At 33.2% G+C, this 21,041-nt stretch overlaps 2 protein-coding genes across 2 annotated transcripts; both read right to left on the bottom strand.

Moving 5' to 3' along the window:
- Positions 1–2,539: 2,539 nt before the first annotated feature.
- Positions 2,540–4,688, bottom strand: LOC144544090 (cysteine-rich receptor-like protein kinase 18). The gene is made up of 4 exons (XM_078292508.1): positions 4,655–4,688; positions 4,313–4,556; positions 3,513–3,663; positions 2,540–2,942 (listed from the first exon to the last, which is right to left on the bottom strand). Exons 1-4 carry the CDS (start codon positions 4,686–4,688, stop codon positions 2,595–2,597), a joined length of 777 nt encoding a protein of 258 aa, XP_078148634.1. The 3' UTR covers positions 2,540–2,594.
- An 8,702-nt stretch (positions 4,689–13,390) lies between these two features.
- On the bottom strand, positions 13,391–17,259 carry LOC144544352 (cysteine-rich receptor-like protein kinase 15). Its single transcript, XM_078292847.1, has 7 exons — positions 16,392–17,259; positions 16,143–16,265; positions 15,858–16,030; positions 15,552–15,762; positions 15,202–15,445; positions 14,400–14,550; positions 13,391–13,846 (listed from the first exon to the last, which is right to left on the bottom strand). Exons 1-7 carry the CDS (start codon positions 17,188–17,190, stop codon positions 13,478–13,480), a joined length of 2,070 nt encoding a protein of 689 aa, XP_078148973.1. The 5' UTR covers positions 17,191–17,259; the 3' UTR covers positions 13,391–13,477.
- Positions 17,260–21,041: the final 3,782 nt, after the last annotated feature.

Genomic DNA, 21,041 nt, shown 5'->3' with positions numbered 1-21,041 from the left:
ATAGTTGATTGTTGACTTTTCAATAGGGGTGTAAACGGTCGGATACAGATTGGATAGTGGTCAAACCGTATCCTTATATGTTATAATTTTTTGCATACAGATACGAATACGGATACGGATTGGATATTAAACGGATACAAATACGGATCGGATATTGGACAGATACGAATACATATATGAATATAATTCAGATAATTCAAAATAAATTACTAATATACATTAAAGTAAAGAATAACATCTAGATATAATTTTTTTATTCATAAATGAGATCTAATTTTTTTTCATAATAAGTTTGTTGGTTACAAAATATATATCATATTATCAAAACATTAGTCACTAATCATATCATAATTCTATATTGTTCATCAAAATATATATGTATATACATTTCAATAGATTATTGCTATGTATATGCAATTTAATATATCAATTTAAGAACATAGAGTACATTTGTTGTGGTTTAGGGGTGTAAACGGTCGGATACGAATAATTATGGATAGTTAAAATTCTTACTGTATTCTTATCCGCTATAAATTTTTCGGATATAGATACAAATACGGATAGTATCGAATACGGATATGGATCAAATAATTTAAGTAATTTTTTGGATACGGATCCGGACGAAATCAGATAATATCCGATCTGTTTACGTACACCCCTACTTTTCAAGCAGAGTCTTGAAAATCATGAACACGAGATCCAGTCAAAAAATTCCGGAGGATTACTTTCAATCATTTCCCCCAAATATTCTATTGCCGCATTATAATTCCTTAATCTTTTAGTTAGCATTTTGAAAAAATAAAAATACAAAATTGGTATATCAAATTTCAATATTAGTCGTGGAGGTGTTGTTTGCGCACAGTTTAAAAGCGACATGCAGACAATGTCAACAAAATGAGTGCAAATCTGCTGGAATTCATAGGTATTTCAGGGACTCTGAAATTCTCAATCCAACCATCTATATATTTCGTGATTTGTGCATAAAATTCTGTCTACTTTGAGATTCGTGTATGAAAAAATTTAAATGGTTGGATTTGAAATTTCAGGTTCCTAAAATCCTTTGTGGATTTCAGCAGATTTCAATTCGAACAAAATGGAGAAAGGGTTGTGATGTCAGAAACCGAGAGGATAGTTCGGTTTGAGCCCAACTGCAAGTTGTGCATCAATATTAAAGTAATAAATTAAAAAAAGAAAAAGAAATTGTGTAATTTGGTATGATATTGATACAGCTTCAATTTGAGCCCCACTACTATTTGTGCAGCCCAAAAAGCGAGTGGTGCCAGAAAATAAAATAAAAATGCATAACCCTTGAAAACAAGACAATAAAGTAGGCCTCCAAATATTCTATTTCATGGGCCATGCGACTGAATGTGTATATATTATATTCTTGATTCTTCTATAGCTGGAAGCCTGAAAAATCCTAATACAGTAAGTTGCTCCCAATGTTGCTTCTTCTTTTCAACAGAACATCTGAAAGAGGAAATAATATATCGTTGCCTCCTTGAGGAATTCACATCCTCTGAGATATCACACATTTTGCGTGATTTTTTGGAAAATCTCAACCGTTCACGCTTTGCACCAATCTCAAAGCACAAATAATAATGGCCCTTGCACTATCCCTGAAATGTTGAAATCAATGTATTTTAAGTGATAAATTTACATAAAAAGTTTATAAAATTTTCAAGTTAATTTAATATAAAGTCAAGTGATAAGAAAATATATAGAAAATGAATGCACCATAATTTTTAATATTTTATTTTGACCGCTTAATTTTGTACTAAAATATTTAAAAAATTAAAACTTTATATGTAAATTTATTACTTGTGAAATAAATAGATTTCAACAGTTTAAATTTGTTGTTTGAATCCGATACAATAAATCTTATATATAATCAAATTTCAGCATGTTATTTTTGCTTCTAGTTCAATCCAAAGAGTTGGTTTGGCCTCCCTTTCTTTCCCTTAACCTTTTTGATCTAACATATTGAGCACAATTGAAATCAGCAATCGAGTATACCATTGAATTTAGTCAAGGAACCAAGAAGTTTTTGGGAATAGCAAATCTGACAGGTCCGGCCTAGAGAAAAAGAACACCACAACCTTGACAGTACAGATATCCTCTCCAGTATCCATTTGGACTTTACATATATCAAAATATTTATTTTGATTAAATCCATCAGGCAGAATTAGGCTCGTGGAGCCCCATTTCTCTCTCAAAAGTTGAGGGCAGAAAGGCTATTCGTCAATTGTACCTTCTCTACTCACATTTGCCAAGGCTTGTTTGGAAGTGCAGATTTAGTTTTGGAAGTGACTCCATGAGAAATTGAGAACCGAGATGCCTGAGGTACAGCCTGAGTTGCTGTCTTCTTGAACTTTGGTAAATAACAGAATGTGTCTTATTCTTCGCATTGGACATCAAACACAATGTGTCTTATATCAATTAGTTAATGTTTGGTGTGGAAAATTAGAAAATATTACTAATATTCCATGCAGATCTAAACCACAATAGTGGCAAACAGATTAAAAATTGATCCAAATAAAACCACAATAGTAGCAAACAGTCTAAAAATTGATCCGGATCATCTCAACAAATTGTTATTTTTCTGTTCCAGAACTCTCAGCTTGACTTCGAATTGACTGTGTGCTTGTTGTAATACTCCCACCTTGACTTGTCAGTGTAGATGTGTTAGTCGTAGAGCTGCTCATCCCGAATCGTTGATATGTCGGCCAAGTCAGAGAGGCGGTTGGGGACAAATTTGGAATAATCACAGATGGGCTGGCAAGCATATTCTTTACAGATTCCATGGTAGGCCTGTCAACTGGATTTTCTTGTACGCACAGTAATGCTATATGAACACATCTTTTGATCTCTTCATTAAATTCCTCCTCTAGAATTGGATCAACTAATTCAAATATTGTATCGCCATTCCAATGCATCAATGCCTGTGGCAAGGGTGGTTCAGTTAGTTTTTTCTTATAGGTCTGATCAACTTAAATAATGTGTTACCTACTATTTACTAAAAATAATATATTGTAAAGAAATCATGAAAGCAAATTGTAAAATTTGATTGCATATGAAGTTACTTAGCATAATGAAAGAATGAGTCAAGAAGAATCTAGTCACTAATGCAAGTACATCAAAGAATTAAGAGAAATCAATACAATTCTCCTGCATATAATTATGTTCAATATGTTCTGCAACTAATTAAACATGAACCCTTCTTTTCATTTAAATGATTGCCATCTTTTAATAGACAAATAGTATATGCTTTTGTAATTCTACTCAAGGCTATTTTACGAGAAATAAATTCAAACAGTGCTTCACAGAAACTTTTCTTTTGTTGAGATGTCAATTAAACTTTCTTATAATGGCATAATTGTGGTTAACGGTCATAACTAAAATCTGCAATTGCAAGAACAGGGATGGCAGAAACAGGAGCATTGACAAATTTTTGAATGGAAATTCTGACAACAAAACCTTTTCCTAAATCTAAAGAAGCTTATGATACTTACATGATCAATGAGGTTTGAAACACGATTTGAGCCAGCAAAGGCGCTATTCTTCTGGCCTGTCAGAATCTCAAGAAGAAGAACTCCAAAGCCATACACATCTGATTTAGCAGAGAAATTTCCGTACAAAATGTACTCTGGTGCCATATATCCACTACATTTCAAAGGAAGTCAAATGAATCTGTAAAGCTAAATTGGTGTCGTATTTATGCATGCGCTTCACCTGGAGTACAATTTTAATTGATCCTTGTATGATGTGATATCACATTTTGATAGTCTTTCTATAATAGGTTTCAACATACATGATGTTCAATTTATTAAACCTGAGGTAGTTTCTCAACTGATCTCTATGTGCTGGTTACTGGGTACAGATATTGACAGCGCAGTTTTGGGTTCATCCAGCACCCAAACAACAAAAGTCCAAAAAAGCACTGTATATGATTCATGGATGAAGTCAAAATTGATCTGTCAATATCGTTACCCCAAGTTACCTCCAAATTGAGCAACAAAAGTAAAAGAAACAAAGAAGGGAAAGAAATCTAAGTCAATGGGCATAAATTAATTAAACCCAATTTGAGTATCTAAAGGACCACTAGCACATTGAATGAAATTTAAATATACATTATATGCAAGGGTATCAAACAGCTCTCAACTGAAATTCCAGCTGTTACTTACAACCGTATCCTTGAAATGAAATGGTCATAACCCATTAGTATTGTTATCCTGGACTTGAATTGTGCAATAATGTATCTGAGATGTGGTAGATCATTGATAGTAAAAAGTTCTAATATAATCAATCTTACAATGTTCCAGCAATGATATTTGTATCTTTATGGGTTTGATCTTCATCGAAAAACCTTGCAAGCCCAAAATCAGAAATTTTCGGGTTCATATCCTTGTCAAGCAATATGTTGCCAACTTTCATATCTCTGTGTATAATTTTTAACTGAGATTCCTCATGGAGGTAATGTAAACCACGAGTAATCCCTTCAATTATTTTGTGTCGCATTTTCCAGCCAAGGTTGACTCGTACAGAGACATCCTTTCCTGCATTAATAAAATATAAAAAATCTTAATTATAATTAATGGTTATTTCCAACAAATTTTAATTACTTTGAATAAAAATGTATATTTCAACAAAGGACTTTGTACCAAAAAGAATCTTGTCAAGACTTCCATTAGGTAAATATTCATAGCAAAGTAATTTCTCTTCCTTTGTTATGCAACATCCAAGTAACTGGACCAGGTTCTTGTGCTTGAGTTTTGCGAGAAAATCCACTTCATTCTTAAACTCTGTTATGCCTTGGACCGAACTTCCCGAAAGTCTTTTCACAGCTATTTCTCGTCCATCAGGAAGAGTACCCTTTATATAATAATATGTCAGTGATATAAGTGATTTTGTTCTTTATCAGTCAAGAGATAAGATAAGGAAAATTACTAGGTATAAAAGTGTCGTTGTACCTTGTAAACCGGACCAAACCCTCCTTTACCTAGTTTATTCATGTTGGAGAAATTATCTGTAGCCGCTTTTAGTGCAGTAAATTTGAACACTTGATATTCTGCATTTGGATTTAGGATATATACCAGTTCTGTTTCTACATTTTCATGTATAGCCATTGTGTCATCGTCATCATCTGTTCAAAAAGGAGACACTCATGTTGTATTATATATACTGATAATAAACATATTTAGTAAAACTTGGTAGTCTTATAGGCATGTAAAAAACTTAATAGAATGGGTAAATTACTTGGATGTTTGTCTAATGAGCGCTTTCTCTTCCAGAAGCAGAATCCAAACACAGCTAGACCCGCAACAACCAAAACAACAACTATGGAGACGGCAATTGTCACAGTTGAATTAGAGTTTGATCCTGTATATTAATTATTTGAATTGTTCAGAAAATGCTAGCAAAGCTTATAGTATTTCAAACTCTGTTCAGTTAAGAACAAGAGTACTTGACAAACATTTTCTAGGATTATTAATTATTTTAATGTAATGTTTCTATTTTTTTTTTAATTTATGGATATAGCCAAAATTATTTGCTGAAATTATTATCTGAATACTCTTTTATTTACCTGCTAATGAAGTCAGTGGCGGTGGAGGCGGTGGAGGCCGTAGCGATGGTGGGGGAGGCGGTGGTGGGACCAATGACACTGGAAATGAGCTAGCATTCATAATATATTGTTCATATCGTATGTAGCAATTCCTTGTCATTATTCTCATCCCCAGTGCAGTCCCATTATTTGAGCAATAGGAGAAGTGAGACATTGCATTTGAAATGCATTTTTTACATTCCTGTGGGGACAAGTTTTTTGTACACTGCACAAGTGCTGACATATTCGTGCCGTTGACCACTTGAGTTGAAAACATTTCCGGTACATATGGTGTCGTCACACTTAAATTAGTGAACACCTTCATAAGAGATTTCAGTGTTATCTGATCGAGTGAATCTCCACTAAGTAAGCAGTAGGGATCATAGGGATCTGCAACAGAGAGAATGTTCTTGCTGGAGTAGCTTATCAAGCACGAGTCATATTGCACAGTGGCGGTCGCACTCATGGAGCATGGTTGTGTCGTGTTGGACGTGGCATCTTGAAGGCAATTGACACAGTCGACCAGAGTGGAATCTGCGAAACACATTAGTAGACCATAAACTTCGTCGGGGCTATTGCCGAAAGATTTGTTGGAAAAGGCACTGTTAATTAGTGCATCTGTGCGGAGGGAGGAAAGTAGTTTGAAGAGGTTGTATTCGATGGTGTCTCCGATCGCATATGTATCAGTCTTCGAGCAATTTGGGGAGAGTTGTTTAGCATTGGCGTAGCAATTGAATTCTGTTAGTATTAGGAAAGGACAGAGAAAGATAACACACAATGCCAGATGCATACTGTTTGTGGTCAGAATAAAACTGAATTGTATCTTTGATAGTTGGACTAATTGGAACTCTATAGACTATATGAAATAGGAAGAGGACGAAGTAAGAGGAAGGGTCTCTATATAATTGAAATATTTTATTTATTTTTTTCATTTTGTTTCTTATTTTTTGCAAGAATTAATATTATTTGCTCCATTTATAAAATAAAAAATTACGTAACACAACAATTATTTATTCAGTTCTCAATTTCAATTTTTTGGTTCTCTGTCTCTATTATGTGATTGTAGTCAATATATGATTGATTAAGTTGTTGCTTGAGTTAAAAGAGAAACATATTGGAAAGAGGAGGTTCAAATGCCTCCATGTTTTTGTGCCTCCATCTCTTTCCATCATTTTTAAAGTTAAAACAGTCGATCCGAACCGCTCAATCTAACCTCCATACTAAAATATGTTTGGAGACCAAATTTTATATTTTTAGAAATTTTTTTACTATTTTTTTAGATAGGTACAAAAATACTATTTTTAGATGGTTCAAATTTACTGATTTTATACCTATTTAAAAAAATAGTAAAAAAATTTCTAAAAATATAAAATTTGGTCTCCAAACATATTTTAGTATGGAGGTTAGGTTGAGCGGTTCGGATCGACTATTTAAACTTTCAAAATGATAAAGAGAGATGGAGGCATGATGAAGACACAAAAACATGGAGGCATGCATTTGAACCCTCCTCTATTGGAAAAGGAATTGATACCAATGTATTTATAGAAGTCAAGTCAATAATCTTATTTAAAAGAGAAACATATTGGAAAAGGAATTGATAGTACTTGATAAGAAAATAAGATAAATTAAATTAATTAACAACCTAGTATAATTGCCCTTTCAAATTGGATTTTAAATAAGATTATTGACTTGACTTCTATAAATACATTGGTAATGTTTGGATAAACTCAAAGGTTAGCTGGCGGGCATTAATTGTTTGTCTGGAACTCTGGATCGATGGAGTAGCTTATGAAAATTTCATGAGTATCTTTTGGAATTTTATATATTATTTATAGAGAGGCATCTTTGTTCAATTGTTAAGAACAAGTCGGTAAGGATAATTTTTTTTTTTAAATATAGGTTAGAAGTAAAGTTACTAAATTATTTAATATTTACAAATGATTTTTTTTTTTCAAATTTCGAATCTACAATTTCTCACACGAAGAGTATTGCTTATGACATATAATCAAAGACCGATTTTCAAGATAAATATTTTATCAATGATAAATAAAGCGATGCACAATGATGTTTAAGATTTTTTTTATTCTAAAAAGGTGAAATAAAAATTTTATTTAATAAATCAGAGGTACATACCATCATCGCTCCCAACAAGTTGGTACTAAACCTAATTTAAAAACTATTAAAGAACATCAAAAGCTGAAGTTCAACAGATTACAAAATTGAGAAACCGGAATCATGACAAAGCAGATTTTTTTTTTTTTTTTTATGAGAAGTGGGCGGGTTAGTGGGTGCAACCCATCAATTTCATTAAGAAATCAATGCTGATAAACCTCCAATTAGCTAGAGCTTTACAATATGTATTACAAACACTGTTATTAAAACCGGACCGGAATAAATTGAAACCAAGTTTGGTTTGGTTCGTTTATAAGACCAAATATGCATATAAACTGGAAAAAAAAAAAAAAAGGACGGGTTTCTCCAAAATCAGTGAACCAAACCAACCGGTCTTTCATGTTTTTATTTAAGTTTGAACTAGCAAGGGCCCATTGGGCCATTTATTCATCGGTAAAAGGAAAAGGCAAAATGGACCTAACTGTGATATTCCGTGAGCAAATTTGTTCAGTCTTTTGTGTTGCTATAATATATTTTATTTTAAACAATTATGTATTTGAACATGATACGTCGTTATAATATTATTTATTTTTTAAAAATAATTTTGAACTTTAGAAAATTTAATATGAATTATTGATGGTTCTTTTCTATCACAATAAATAAATTTTTAGCCTTTCATAATATCTTTTGTTGATTTTTATCTTATCCATAGAAAAATTAAACGTTTATTTGATATATTAGTTCAAGAATACACATTTTTATACGCTTATACTTAGTTAAAATTAATCAAGGACTAATTAATACATTTATTTTATTTGAATAATAATCTTTATATTAGATATTCAGTGTTATTAAAAAATTAGCGGTTGAACCAATTGACCCATCGGTCCGACCAGTAAACCATTGATTCAAAGTATTACCGAATCGATATCCGGTCCGATTATGATAACATTAGTTACAAAAGATACTGGTAAACAGATATAACAAAAACATAACCCAAAGCATGTGCACAAGCACATGCAACCGGGTATTACATGATTCAAGTATTTACTCACGATGAATTTATCAAACAAAACCATTAATTAGCTAGCACAAGTATTTCATGGACGAAAATGGAGCTTTTTGGGTTTTAGGGATATATTTTTTCAATTGATATAACCGAACGTATTAATGTTGAACTTATTATAATATATGAGGAAATAGGACGAGGTTGGCTAAGATTATAGTGGTAGTTCCTGAGCTTTGATGCTACCAATTCGTTTTTCAATTTTCAAAGTTCAAAACGTCAATCCGAACTATTCAAGTTGTTCTCCATATTAAATTGTGCTTGGAGACCAAATTTTACATTTTTCTGAATTTTTTTACTATTTATTAAGCCACTTTGAAAATCACTGATCCAACGGTGGCTTCTGATTTTACTGTTTTGTTAAGCCACCGTTGGATCAGCGATTTTCAAAATGGCTTAATAAATAGTAAAAAAATCAGAAAAATGTAAAATTTGGTCTCCAGGCACAATTTAATATGGAGAACAACTTGAATGGTTCGGATTGACGTTTTGAACTTTAAAAATTGAAAAATGAATTGGTAGCACCAAAGCTCTGGAACTACCAATTTGATCTTAGCCAACCTCGAAATAGGACATGATTTATTTATCACCAATTAGAAATGAATATTATATAATGGAAGCAGAAAATTCTTTAAAGTCTGTTTTATAAAATTATATGTGAAGAGAAGGACAGATGGTTTATTTATCATCCACTAGAGATAATATTATATGATAGCAGCAGAAAAATCTTTGGCCTTAGAATCGGAGTATTCAAGAAGAATAAGAGGTTGCTTCCGCTGGCTATTGTCAAGAATTCCTTAATTACATTACTACTATGGGGAAACTGATTTCATAATATATATAGATGGATTTCGTATGATGCAAATATATGATGTAAGATGAGGAGTAGAATTAGTTTTGACGGAAAAATTAACGAACTTAAATATGTTTATATGAATTAATTAATAGACAACTTATTTTTTCAACTATGGGGGATAAATTATGTAACATGTAGATTCAAATTAAGGTTAACTTATAATAGTATTTCTGTTTTGTAAAGAAGAATGTGATATTTGTAAGTTTGCCAAAAAATAAATTTATAGTTTATAGGTTTTGAAGCTTTTAAGAGAATAAACCTGAGAATTTATATTATAAAATAGTAAATATGATATTTGTAATTGAGAAGGAGTCCGGTTATTGTGATTAGTGTTGTAAATAACAGTATGCATTCATCGGAAAAAATAAAATATTCAATAACTATACAAATCAAAATTAAGTAATCAATTTGTAGCAAAGAAAAAAAAATAGTGACCTCCGGTAAAATTTATCTTTTATTTTATTTTATTTATGAATGTAATTACCTAATATGTTTAGTTTTAGTTGTATGACATTCATACTTGTATAGTTGTATGAGCTCATAGAAACTATGTAACCCTTTACCTCACTTTAATATAAAAGAAAAATATAAGAGCATCTCTAACTCAGAAATTCATTAGAAATTAATTACCGCTACCAACTAGACAATAAAAATTAAAATTTAAAATTAATTTTAATTTCTTAATCCCCTCCATCCCAGCAATTGCTTTTTTTTTTTTTTTTTTGAAAATAAACAGCGAGAGAGTGGTTCTAATTTTTACCAAAGTGGTTTTAACAGCCAATAAGAGTAGTTCTTTTGACCAGAGTGGTTCTAGCAAACGTTTTCTTTATAAAAAAATTTGCTAAATTAAAAAAAAGTCCCACAACGATGAAATTAAAAAAAATATTATCAGCACAGATTACAAATAGAAAAACGATCCACGTTGTAGATGCTCTAGGGAATTTGCATTAAAGTTGTTTGAGTCGCAACAATCGCGATCCTATGGGCTACCAACTTCTGGTCCGCTGTTTTCAGAAGAAACGCCACGCTGGCAGTTCCAGTGAACTTACCACTTGACCTGACTGGAATAACCAAACAGGAAATGACCATTCTTTTGATCGCGAGCATTTTGAAATTTGCATTGACAAATACATTATTGTACGGAACTCTTTTTTTTGAGGGGATATTGTACGGAACTCGGTAGCAAGGGTATCTTTGAAAAACGGTACAACAAGTTGGATGAAGATATTTTATACTCGTATCAACATAAAATTAGTCTTATTCCTATCTTATTCTTATAAATTAAATATTAATTTACTCATATTCTATCGTTACATATTAGATAATAAATTACTATTGAATAAATTGATAGCATTTAAAATTTAATCTAAACATATAACTAATAAGTATGTGTATATTAAATACTTCATACCCTAATATCATTGAATATAAAGAATTTCTTTTATCCATTTATAATTTTTTTGTTTCATTATATTAAAAAAAAAAAAATTCTTCGAAAAAAGTTCGATTTTCAATCTGATTCAGCCTATTCTTACGGATTCATTGAAGATTTTCTTTTAAAATAGAATCAATTTTAATTATTTTAATAAAATAAACACCATATTTTTTAATAAAAAATAGCTCCACCGATCCTAAGGATCTGTGGAGGGGAGAAATAAAAAGAAATTGTCAACGCATAATTTTTAGAACAAAATTTCAATTCTCCTTTCACCGATTTCTACAATCAGTGGAGCTGTTTTTTATAAAAACTAAATCAATAGTGCTTGTTTTATTAAAATAATTAAAATTGATTCTATTTTTAAAAAAAATAATCTTCTTTGAAATCTGATTTCATGATTAATTATTAGTTCCACTTCCGATTTTAATTTTTAGAACATTGAAAGTAAGTTCGAGTCCAATTGAAGCTTTATTGGTTCCACTTCCGATTTTAATTTTTAGAACCATGAAAGTAAGTCCGAGTCCAATTGAAGCTGTGTTGCCAATGGACTTAGGGGAACCCGGCACTTCTGGCAGGGCCTGTGAAACAGACTCGGTGTGATGATTGTGTGGCTTTCCAATGAGGCTCCTCAAGCGTCCAATTCACAAAAGTCTCAGAAAGGAGACTTTTTAACATTTTCGACATGGGCCGGTGTCTGCACGAAGCCCCGAATTCGTCTCCACGAATCTGCAACATCTGCATTAATTAATGTGCTGTTTGAGTTCATTTTCGGACCGTACGATGATAATTTCAATCAATCCGGTCCTCACTTATAACGCACGGATCCTTCATGTGGGAATGGATTAAATCGAACGGTCCAGATCTTAATTCAAAATTTGAGTTAACAGAGGATACGAACAACTTTTAATAATCTCCCCTCACCAGCTGAATTCGTATCCTCTGAGATATCTCAAACTTTACGTGACTTTATGGAAAATCCCAACCGTTTAAATACGTTCTGCACAAATCTCAAAGCACACATAGTTCGGACCCCTACATCACCCCCGAATAGGCACCGAACACGTCGGTCACGCAAAAGTTGAGATATCTCAGAGGATACGCAATCTCACCAGCCTTATTTCCTTCATCTCCCTCACTGATCCTGTGGCCAATCGGGTAGCTCGATTCTGACATTTTCCCAAGGCCAATGCAAACTGGAGCCCCAGTTCCTTCCGACCCTACGACTCGTGGATTACTCTTTCGTTTCCACCGCGAGCTATAATTGGGACCCACATGTCAGCCAGGCCCCACGCTACCCTCGTGAGCCTCTCTATATTTAGTTTCTCGTAATTTGTGACAGGATTTATTTTGTGAGAGAGGTGTTGACAAAAATTTCAGATAGATGCACGAAATTTCTTTGAAGAACCAATTCTAAAGCATCTATGTCACACTCCAGTTACTCAATTTAGGGATCTTAACGTGGTATTTAACATTTCTTGTTGGTATCTGCAAACAATTTCTTGAAATAATCACCATCTTTTTTAATAATATAAATTAGCTCAAAATCGACATCACTTGTGAGTGTTCTCACTGTGAAGTGGTTAAAGTCACTGATTGCCTCTTGATTTGTATATTTGTATATTGTACTATGCATAACACAGATTGGTCCTTAATACGAATCAATATTTTTGTTTTCAAAATCCAAACCGCTCAACATGATCCCCATATGAATATGTACTTGCAGACCGAATTTTATATTATTTTAGATTTTTTTTGCTATTTTTTAAGATAGGTAAAAAATCACTTGATCTGAAAAGTTTCGACCATCCAAAAACAATGATTTTTCTATCTATCTTAAAAAATAGTAAAAAAAAAATCCTAAAAAATATAAAATTCGGTATGCAAGTACATATTCATATGGAGATCATGTTGAACGGTTCGGATCGACCGTTAAGATTTTGAAAAAAAATATATTGATCCGTATTACGGACCAATCCGTGCTATGCATAGTACCATAGACTCACTCGTAAATAAATTTGTATCAAGCATTTAGTTTTCCATACTATGTGTTTGTATATTCCATGTATTTTTAGCTTTAAGATAAAATTTTGATGCCATCATTTGAACCAACTGGAAATTATTACAAGGAATTTAGTTGATGTGTAAAACTATAGGGACTATTGCTGTAACATTAATTGGACATGTTGCTTGATGCCCCAATTCTAGATTCTTCAATCCGACTATTGCTGTCTTCTTGAACTTTGGTAAATAACAGAATGTGTCTTATTCTTCGCATTGGTTATCAAACATAATGTGTCTTATTTCAATTAGTTAATGTTTGGTGTGGAAAATTAGAAAATATTACTAATATCCCATGCAGATCTAAACCGCAATAGTAGCAAACAGATTAAAAATTGATCCGGATCATCTCAACAAATTGTTATTTCTACCTTCTGTTCCAGAACTCTCAGCTTGACTTCGAATTGACTGTGTGCTTGTTGTAATACTCCCACCTTGACTTGTCAGTGTAGATGTGTTAGTCGTAGAGCTGCTCATCCCGAATCGTTGATATGTCGACCAAGTCCGAGAGGCGGTTGGGGACAAATTTGGAATAATCACAGATGGGCTGGCAAGCATATTCTTTACAGATTCCATGGTAGGCCTGTCAACTGGATTTTCTTGTACGCACAGTAATGCTATATGTACACATCTTTTGATCTCTTCATCGAATTCCTCCTCTAGAATTGGATCAACTAATTCAAATATCGTATCGCCGTTCCAATGCATCAATGCCTGTGGCAAGGGTGGTTCAGTTAGTTTTTTCTTATAGGTCTGATCTACTATTTACTAAAAATAATATATTGTAAAGAAATCATGAAAGCAAATTGTAAAATTTGATTGCATATGAAGTTACTTAGCATAATGAAAGAATGAGTAAAGAAGAATCCAGTCACTAATGCAAGTACATCAAAGAATTAAGAGAAATCAATACAATTCTCCAGGATATAATTATGTTCAATATGTTCTGCAACTAATTAAAAATGAACCCTTCTTTTCATTTAAAGGATTGCCATCTTCTAATAGACAAATAGTATATGCTGTTGTAATTCTACTCAAGGCTATTTTACAAGAAATAAATTCAAACAGTGCTTCACAGAAACTTTTCTTTTGTTGAGATGTCAATTAAACTTTCTTTTAATGGCATAACTGTGGTTAATGATCATAATTAAAATCTGCAATTGCAAGGACAGGGATCGCAGAAACAGGAGCATTGACAAATTTCTGAATGGAAATTCTGACGATAAAAGCTTCTGGACCTAAATCCAAAGAAGCTTATGTTACTTACATGATCAATGAGGTTTGAAACACGGTTTGAGCCAGCAAAGGCGCTATTCTTCTGGCCTGTCAGAATCTCAAGAAGAAGAACTCCGAAGCCATACACATCTGATTTAGCAGAGAAATTTCCGTGCAAAATGTACTCTGGTGCCATATATCCACTACATTTCAAAGGAAGTCAAATGAATCTGTAAGTGTAAAGCTAAATTGGTGTCGTATTTATGCAACCACTTCGCCTGGAGTACAATCCCAATTGATCCTTGTATGATGTGATATCACATTTTAATAGTTTTTCTATAATAGGTTTCAACATACATGATGTTCAATTTATTAAACCTGAGATCATTCCTCAACTGATCTCTGTGTGAAGGTTATGGGGTAGAGATATTGACAGCGCAGTTTTGGGTTCATGCAGCACCCAAACAAAAAAGTCCAAAAAAATGCTCCATATGATTCGTGGATGAAGTAAAAACTGATCTGTCAATATCATTACCCCAAGTTACCTCCAAATTGAGCAACTAAAGTAAAATAAACGAAGGGCAAGAAATATAAGTCAATGGGCATAAATTAATTAAGCCCAATTTGAGTATCTAAAGGACCACTAGCACATTGAATGAAATTTAAATATACATTATATGCAAGGGTGTCAAACAGCTCTCAACTGAAATTCCAGCTGTTACTTACAACCTTATCCTTGAAATGAAATGGTCATAACCCATTATTATTGTTATCCTGGACTTGAATTGTGCAATAATATATCTGAGATGTGGTAGATCATTGATAGTAAAAAGTTATAGTATAATAAATCTTACAATGTTCCGGCAATAATATTTGTATCTTTATGGGTTTGATCTTCCTCGAAAAACCTTGCAAGCCCGAAGTCAGCAATTTTTGGGTTCATATCTTGGTCCAACAATATGTTACTAACTTTTAGATCTCTGTGTATAATTTTTAACTGAGATTCCTCATGGAGGTAATGTAAACCACGAGTAATCCCTTCAATTATTTTGTGTCGCATTTTCCAGCTAAGGTTGATTCGTATGGAGGCATCCTTTGCTGCATTAATGAAAATATCAAAAATCATAATTCTCATTAATGGTTTTTCTCAGAAATTTACTTTGAATAAATATGTACTATATATATTCAACAAAGGACTTTGTACCAAAAAGAATCTTGTCAAGACTTCCATTAGGTAAATATTCATAGCAAAGCAATTTCTCTTCCTTTGTTATGCAACATCCAAACAACTGCACCAGGTTCTTGTGCTTGAGTTTTGCGAGAAAATCCACTTCATTTTTAAACTCTGTTATTCCTTGGACTGAACTTCCCGAAAGTCTTTTGACAGCTATTTCTCGTCCATCAGGAAGAGTACCCTTTATATAATAATATTTCCTTTATATATGTTATTTTGTATTTGATCAGTCAAAAAACTAGATAGGAAAATTACTAGGTAAAATTGTCGTTGTACCTTGTAAACCGGACCAAACCCTCCTTTACCTAGTTTATTCCCGTCGGAGAAATTATCCGTAGCAGCTTTTAGTGCAGTAAATTGAAACACTTGATATTCTGCATTTGGATTTAGGATATATACCAGTTCTGTTTCTATATTTTCATGTATAGCGATCGTGTCATCATCATCATCTGTTCAGAAAGGAGACACTAATGTTGTATTATATATACTGATAATAAACATATTTAGTAAAACTTGGTAGTCTTATAGGCATGTAAAAAACTTAATAGAATGGCACATTACTTGGATGTTTGTCTAATGAGCGCTTTCTCCTCCAGAAGCAGAATCCAAACAGAGCTAGACCCGCAACAACCAAAACAACAACTATGGAGACCGCAATTGTCACAGTTGAATTAGATTTTGATCCTGTATGTTAATACAAACATTTTCTAGGATTATTAATTATTTTAATGGAATGTTTCTACTTTTTTAATTTATGGAAACAGCTAAAATTATTTGCTGAAATTATTATCTGAATACTCTTTTATTTACCTGCTATTGATGTCGGTGGCAGTGGAGGCGGTAGCGATGGTGGGGGAGGCGGTGGCGAGACCAATGACACTGGAAATGAGCTAACATTCATAATATATTGTTCATACCGTATGTAGCAATTCCTTGTCATTATCCTCATCCCCAGTGCAGTCCTATTATTTGAGCACCAGGAGAAGTAAGACATTGCATTTGAAATGCATCTTTTACATTCCTGTGGGGACAAGTTTTTTGTACACTGCACAAGTGCTGACATATTCGTGCTGTTGACTACTTGAGTTGAAAACATTTCCGGTACATATGGTGTTGTCGCACTTAAATTGGTGAACACCTTCATAAGAGATTCCAGTGTTATCTGATCGAGTGAATCTCCACTATATAAGCAGAAGGGCTTATAGGGATCTGCAACAGAGAGAATGTTCTTGCTGGAGTAGCTTATCAAGCACGAGTCATATTGCACAGTGGCGGTCGCACTCATGGGGCATGGTTGTGTCGTGTTGGATGTGGCATCTTGAAGGCAATTGACACAGTCGACCAGAGTGGAATCTGCGAAACACATTAGTAGACCATAAACTTCGTCGGGGCCGTTGCCAAAAGATTTGTTGGAAAAGGCTCTGTTAATTAGTGCATCTGTGTGGAGGGAGGAAAGTAGTTTGAAGAGGTTGGATTCGATGGTGTCTCCGATCGCATATGTATCAGTCTTCGAGCAATTTGGGGAGAGTTGTTTAGCATTGGCGTAGCAATTGAATTCTGTTAGTATTAGGAAAGGACAGAGAAAGATAACACACAATGCCAGATGCATACTGTTTGTGGTCAGAATAAAACTGAATTGTATCTTTGATGGTTGGACTAATTGTAACTCTATAGACTATATGAAATAGGAGGAGGATGAAGTAAGGGGAAGGGTCTCTATATAATTGAAATATTTTATTTTTTTTCCATTTCAATTTTTTGCCTCTCTGTCTCTATTATGTGATTGTAGTCAATATATGATTGATTAAGTTGTTGCTTGAGTTGGAAAAAGAATTGATGCAATACTTGATAAGAAAATAAGATAAATTAAATTAATTAACAACCTAGTATAATTGCCCTTTCAAATTGGATTTTTAAGTAAGATTATTGACTTTACTAAATTATTAAAGAAGGAATTTGACTTCTATAAATACATTGGTAATGTTTGGATAAACCCAAGGTTAGCTGGTGGGGATTAATTGTTTGTCTGGATGGAGTGGATTATGAAGAATCCAAGAGTATGTTTTGGAATTTTATATATTATTTATAGGAGTAGAACTAGGGTGTTCATAAGATCACGAAAGTGTTTGGTGAGCTTAACTCTAAAATCCATCAAATCGGTTTCAAATGACGAATCCGAACCGTTGGAACCCGCCTATCTTACATGTGATGGGTCTACATGTGAAATTTTTAAACATTCGAATTAGTTTAGTATAAAATCAATCAGTTAAAATTAGAAGGTTAATAAATTAATTTTAGTGCATTCATTTTTTGAACGTTTTTTGACCGCTTGACTTTAGACTAAATTAATTTCAATGTTTAAAATTTTCACATGTAGACTCATTACTCGTAAGGTATGCGGGTTTTAACGGTTCGGATTCAAAATTTGAAACCGATTTGATGAATTTTGAAGTTAAGCTCACCAAACACTTTGGTGAGCTTAAGAACACCCTAGTTCTACTCTATTTATAGAGACATCTTTGTTCTACTGTTAAGAACAAGTGGATAAGGATAAATATATATATTTTAGTGAAGGTTGGAGGTTAAGTCACTCAATTATTTAATATTCATAATTTATTTTTATTTTTTTAATATACAACTTTTCACACGGATAAATAAACCACCTATCCTTACCCACTTGTATGTGAAGAGAAGGTTGTCTATTAAAACAGAAGCGGAACTAGAAAATCTTAATAGGGAGTCAAAAATTAAAATACAAAAATTGTGGCTAGTGAAAATTAAACTTAAGATATTTCCAACACTACATAAGCTCTTGTCACTAAACTAAAGTTAACATGTGATCATTTATGATGGGGTTGGACTATATAAAATATTCCAAAAAAAATAAATTTTAATTAAATCTCATAATATATAACTAATATTTAAAAATTATACGGGTGACTTAGCCACATTTTAATTGACTTAAGATCCGCCCCTGCTATTAAGGAATTCTTGACAATAGCCAGCGGAAAGCAACCTCCTCTTCTTCTTGATTACTCCGATTCTAAGGTTGTACGACATTCATACTTGTATGGTTGTATGAGCTGATAGAAAAATAGAAGTAATTGCATTTAGGTTGTGTCGCAATCACGATTCTGTGGGCGACCAACTTCTGATCCGCTGTTTTGCGAACTAACGCCACGCTGGCAGTTCCAGCGAACTTATCACTTGCCTGACTGGAATGAATAGCCAAACAGGAAATGACCATTCTTTTGATCGCGAGAATTTCAAAATTTGCGCCGACAAATACATTATTGTACAGAAACTCGGTAGCAACTAGCAAGGGTATCTTTGGATAAGGTACAACAAGTTGGATGGAGATATCAACATAAAATTAGTCTTATTCCTATCTTATTCTTATCAATTAAATATTAATTTACTCATATTCTATTGTTACATATTAGATAACAAATTATTATCAATTTATTCATATTCTATTGTTACATATTAGATAATAAATTATTATTGAATAAATTGATTGCATTTAAAATTTAATCTAAACATATAACTAATAAGTTTTTTTTTGTCCATTTATAAAGAATTTTTTTAATCCATTTATAATTTGTTGTTTCATTATATTAAAAAATATAAAATTCTTTGAAAAAAGTTCGATTTTCAATCTGATTCAGCCTATTCTTACGGATTCATTGAATTCTGATTTCATGATTAGCTTATTGGTTCTACTTCCGATTTTAATTTTTAGAACCATGAAAGTAAGTCCGAGTCCAATTGAAGCTGTGTTGCCAATGGACTATTAGAGATTTATGAGTCCACATCCCCTGAGATATCTCATATTTTGCGTGACCTACGTGTCTGGTGGCTATTCGGGGATAGTGCAGGGGCCAGTATTGTTTGAGCTTTGAGATTCGTGCAAAACGTCTTTGAACAATTGAGATTTTCCAAAAAGTCACGCAAAATATGAGATATCTCAGGATGCGAATTCTGGACTATTAGGGGGACCCGGCACTTCTGGGCTTCTGGCAGGACCTGTGAAACAGACTCGGTGCGATGATTGTGTGGCTTTCCAAGAAAGGCTCCTCAAGCGTCCAATTCACGAAAGCCCAATTATATGCATGATGCATCCAACTAAAGGATTCGAATCTGCTGAAATCTGAGGTTGGTACTGTTCACTCTGAAATCCCTGCAATTCGAATTCAACTATCGAACTGTTCCGAGATACGTGCAAGAAAAAACCAGCTGTTTTGAGAAGCGTTTTCGAAAAAATTCGATAGCTGGATTTCGAATTGCAGGAATTTCAGAGTAAGCAGTATCCAATCTCATAATTTCAGCTGATTTATTTCCCCAACTAAATGCTTGCATAATCTCAGAAAGGAGAATTTAGAGTATGGCTAATATAACATTAGTGTCATTTAAGTTTATATAATATCAACTTTAAAATCTATCGAATCGACTTCAAACGATGAATCTAAATCGTTCAAACCTATTTATTTCATTAGTTGTGCGTTTATATGCAAATTTATAAATTTTCGAATTTATTTTGTATCAAGTCAAGCGGTCAAATTAGTGATTTTTTAAGTTAATTTTAATACATTCATTTTTAAACATTTGTACCGCTTGATTTGATACTAGAATAACATGAAAATATAAAAAATTTACATGCAAACGCATCACTCATAAAGTAAATTGGTTTGAACGGTTTGGATTAATCGTTTGAAGTATATTTAATCAATTTTGAAATTAGTGTCATATGATATCAATGTTATACTAGGCGGACTCGAGACTTTAACATATTACATATTCGACATGAGCTAGTGAAGTAACCCAAAAGTTGGGTTTTAGATCAAGATCGTCCGATTCAAATTCATGATAATCCATCTGAAGTGGAGCCTACACATCTCAAGCAACGAATTCGAATCCCGAGGTGATCTCGAGCGATGGATTCGAATTGGTTTCCACGAATCCGGTGTCTGCACAAAGCCACGAATTTGTCTCCATGAATCTGCAACATCTGCATTAATGTGATGTTTGAGTTCATTTTCGGACCATACGATAATAATTTCAATCAATCTGGTCCACATTTATAACGCACGGATTTTGGTATGGATTAAATCGAACGGTCCAGATCTTAACTCAAAATTTGAGTTAACACAGAGGATACGAGCCGGGTGCGTATCCTCTGAGATATCTCAACTTTTGCGTGACCGACGTGTCCGGTGCCTATTTGGGAGTAATGTAGGGGTCAGTATTATGTGTGCTTTGAGATTCGTGTATAACGTATTTAAACAGTTGAGATTTTCCATAATTTCACGCAAAGTTTGATATATCTCAGAGGATACGAATTCATAGTCACCAGCCTTATTTCCTTCATCTCCCTCACTGATCCTGTGGCCAATCCGTGTAGCTCGATTCTGACATTTTCCGAAGACCAATGCAAACTGGAGCCCCAATTCCTTCCGATCC

The sequence above is a fragment of the Carex rostrata genome, chromosome 26 (assembly GCF_964058835.1).
Source record: "Carex rostrata chromosome 26, lpCarRost1.2, whole genome shotgun sequence".
NCBI classification, from domain to species: Eukaryota; Viridiplantae; Streptophyta; class Magnoliopsida; order Poales; family Cyperaceae; genus Carex; species Carex rostrata.
Note: the sequence above shows the minus strand (reverse complement) of the source record. Positions and strands in the feature narration are given on the sequence as shown.

Excerpts from the sequence above, each read along its gene's own strand:
- LOC144544090 (XM_078292508.1), bottom strand. The coding sequence starts at position 4,688 with ATGGAAGTCTTGACAAGATTCTTTTTGGTACAAA. Across the intron at positions 4,557-4,654 it reads AAGATTCTTTTTGGTACAAA|GAAAGGATGTCTCTGTACGA; the intron begins GTCCTTTGTTGA and ends TTATTAATGCAG. Across the intron at positions 3,664-4,312 it reads AATATCATTGCTGGAACATT|TGGATATATGGCACCAGAGT; the intron begins GTAAGATTGATT and ends TTTGAAATGTAG.
- LOC144544352 (XM_078292847.1), bottom strand. The coding sequence starts at position 17,190 with ATGCATCTGGCATTGTGTGTTATCTTTCTCTGTCCTTTCCTAATACTA. Across the intron at positions 16,266-16,391 it reads GCCACCGACATCAATAGCAG|GATCAAAATCTAATTCAACT; the intron begins GTAAATAAAAGA and ends ATTAACATACAG. Across the intron at positions 15,446-15,551 it reads TCTTGACAAGATTCTTTTTG|CAAAGGATGCCTCCATACGA; the intron begins GTACAAAGTCCT and ends TCATTAATGCAG.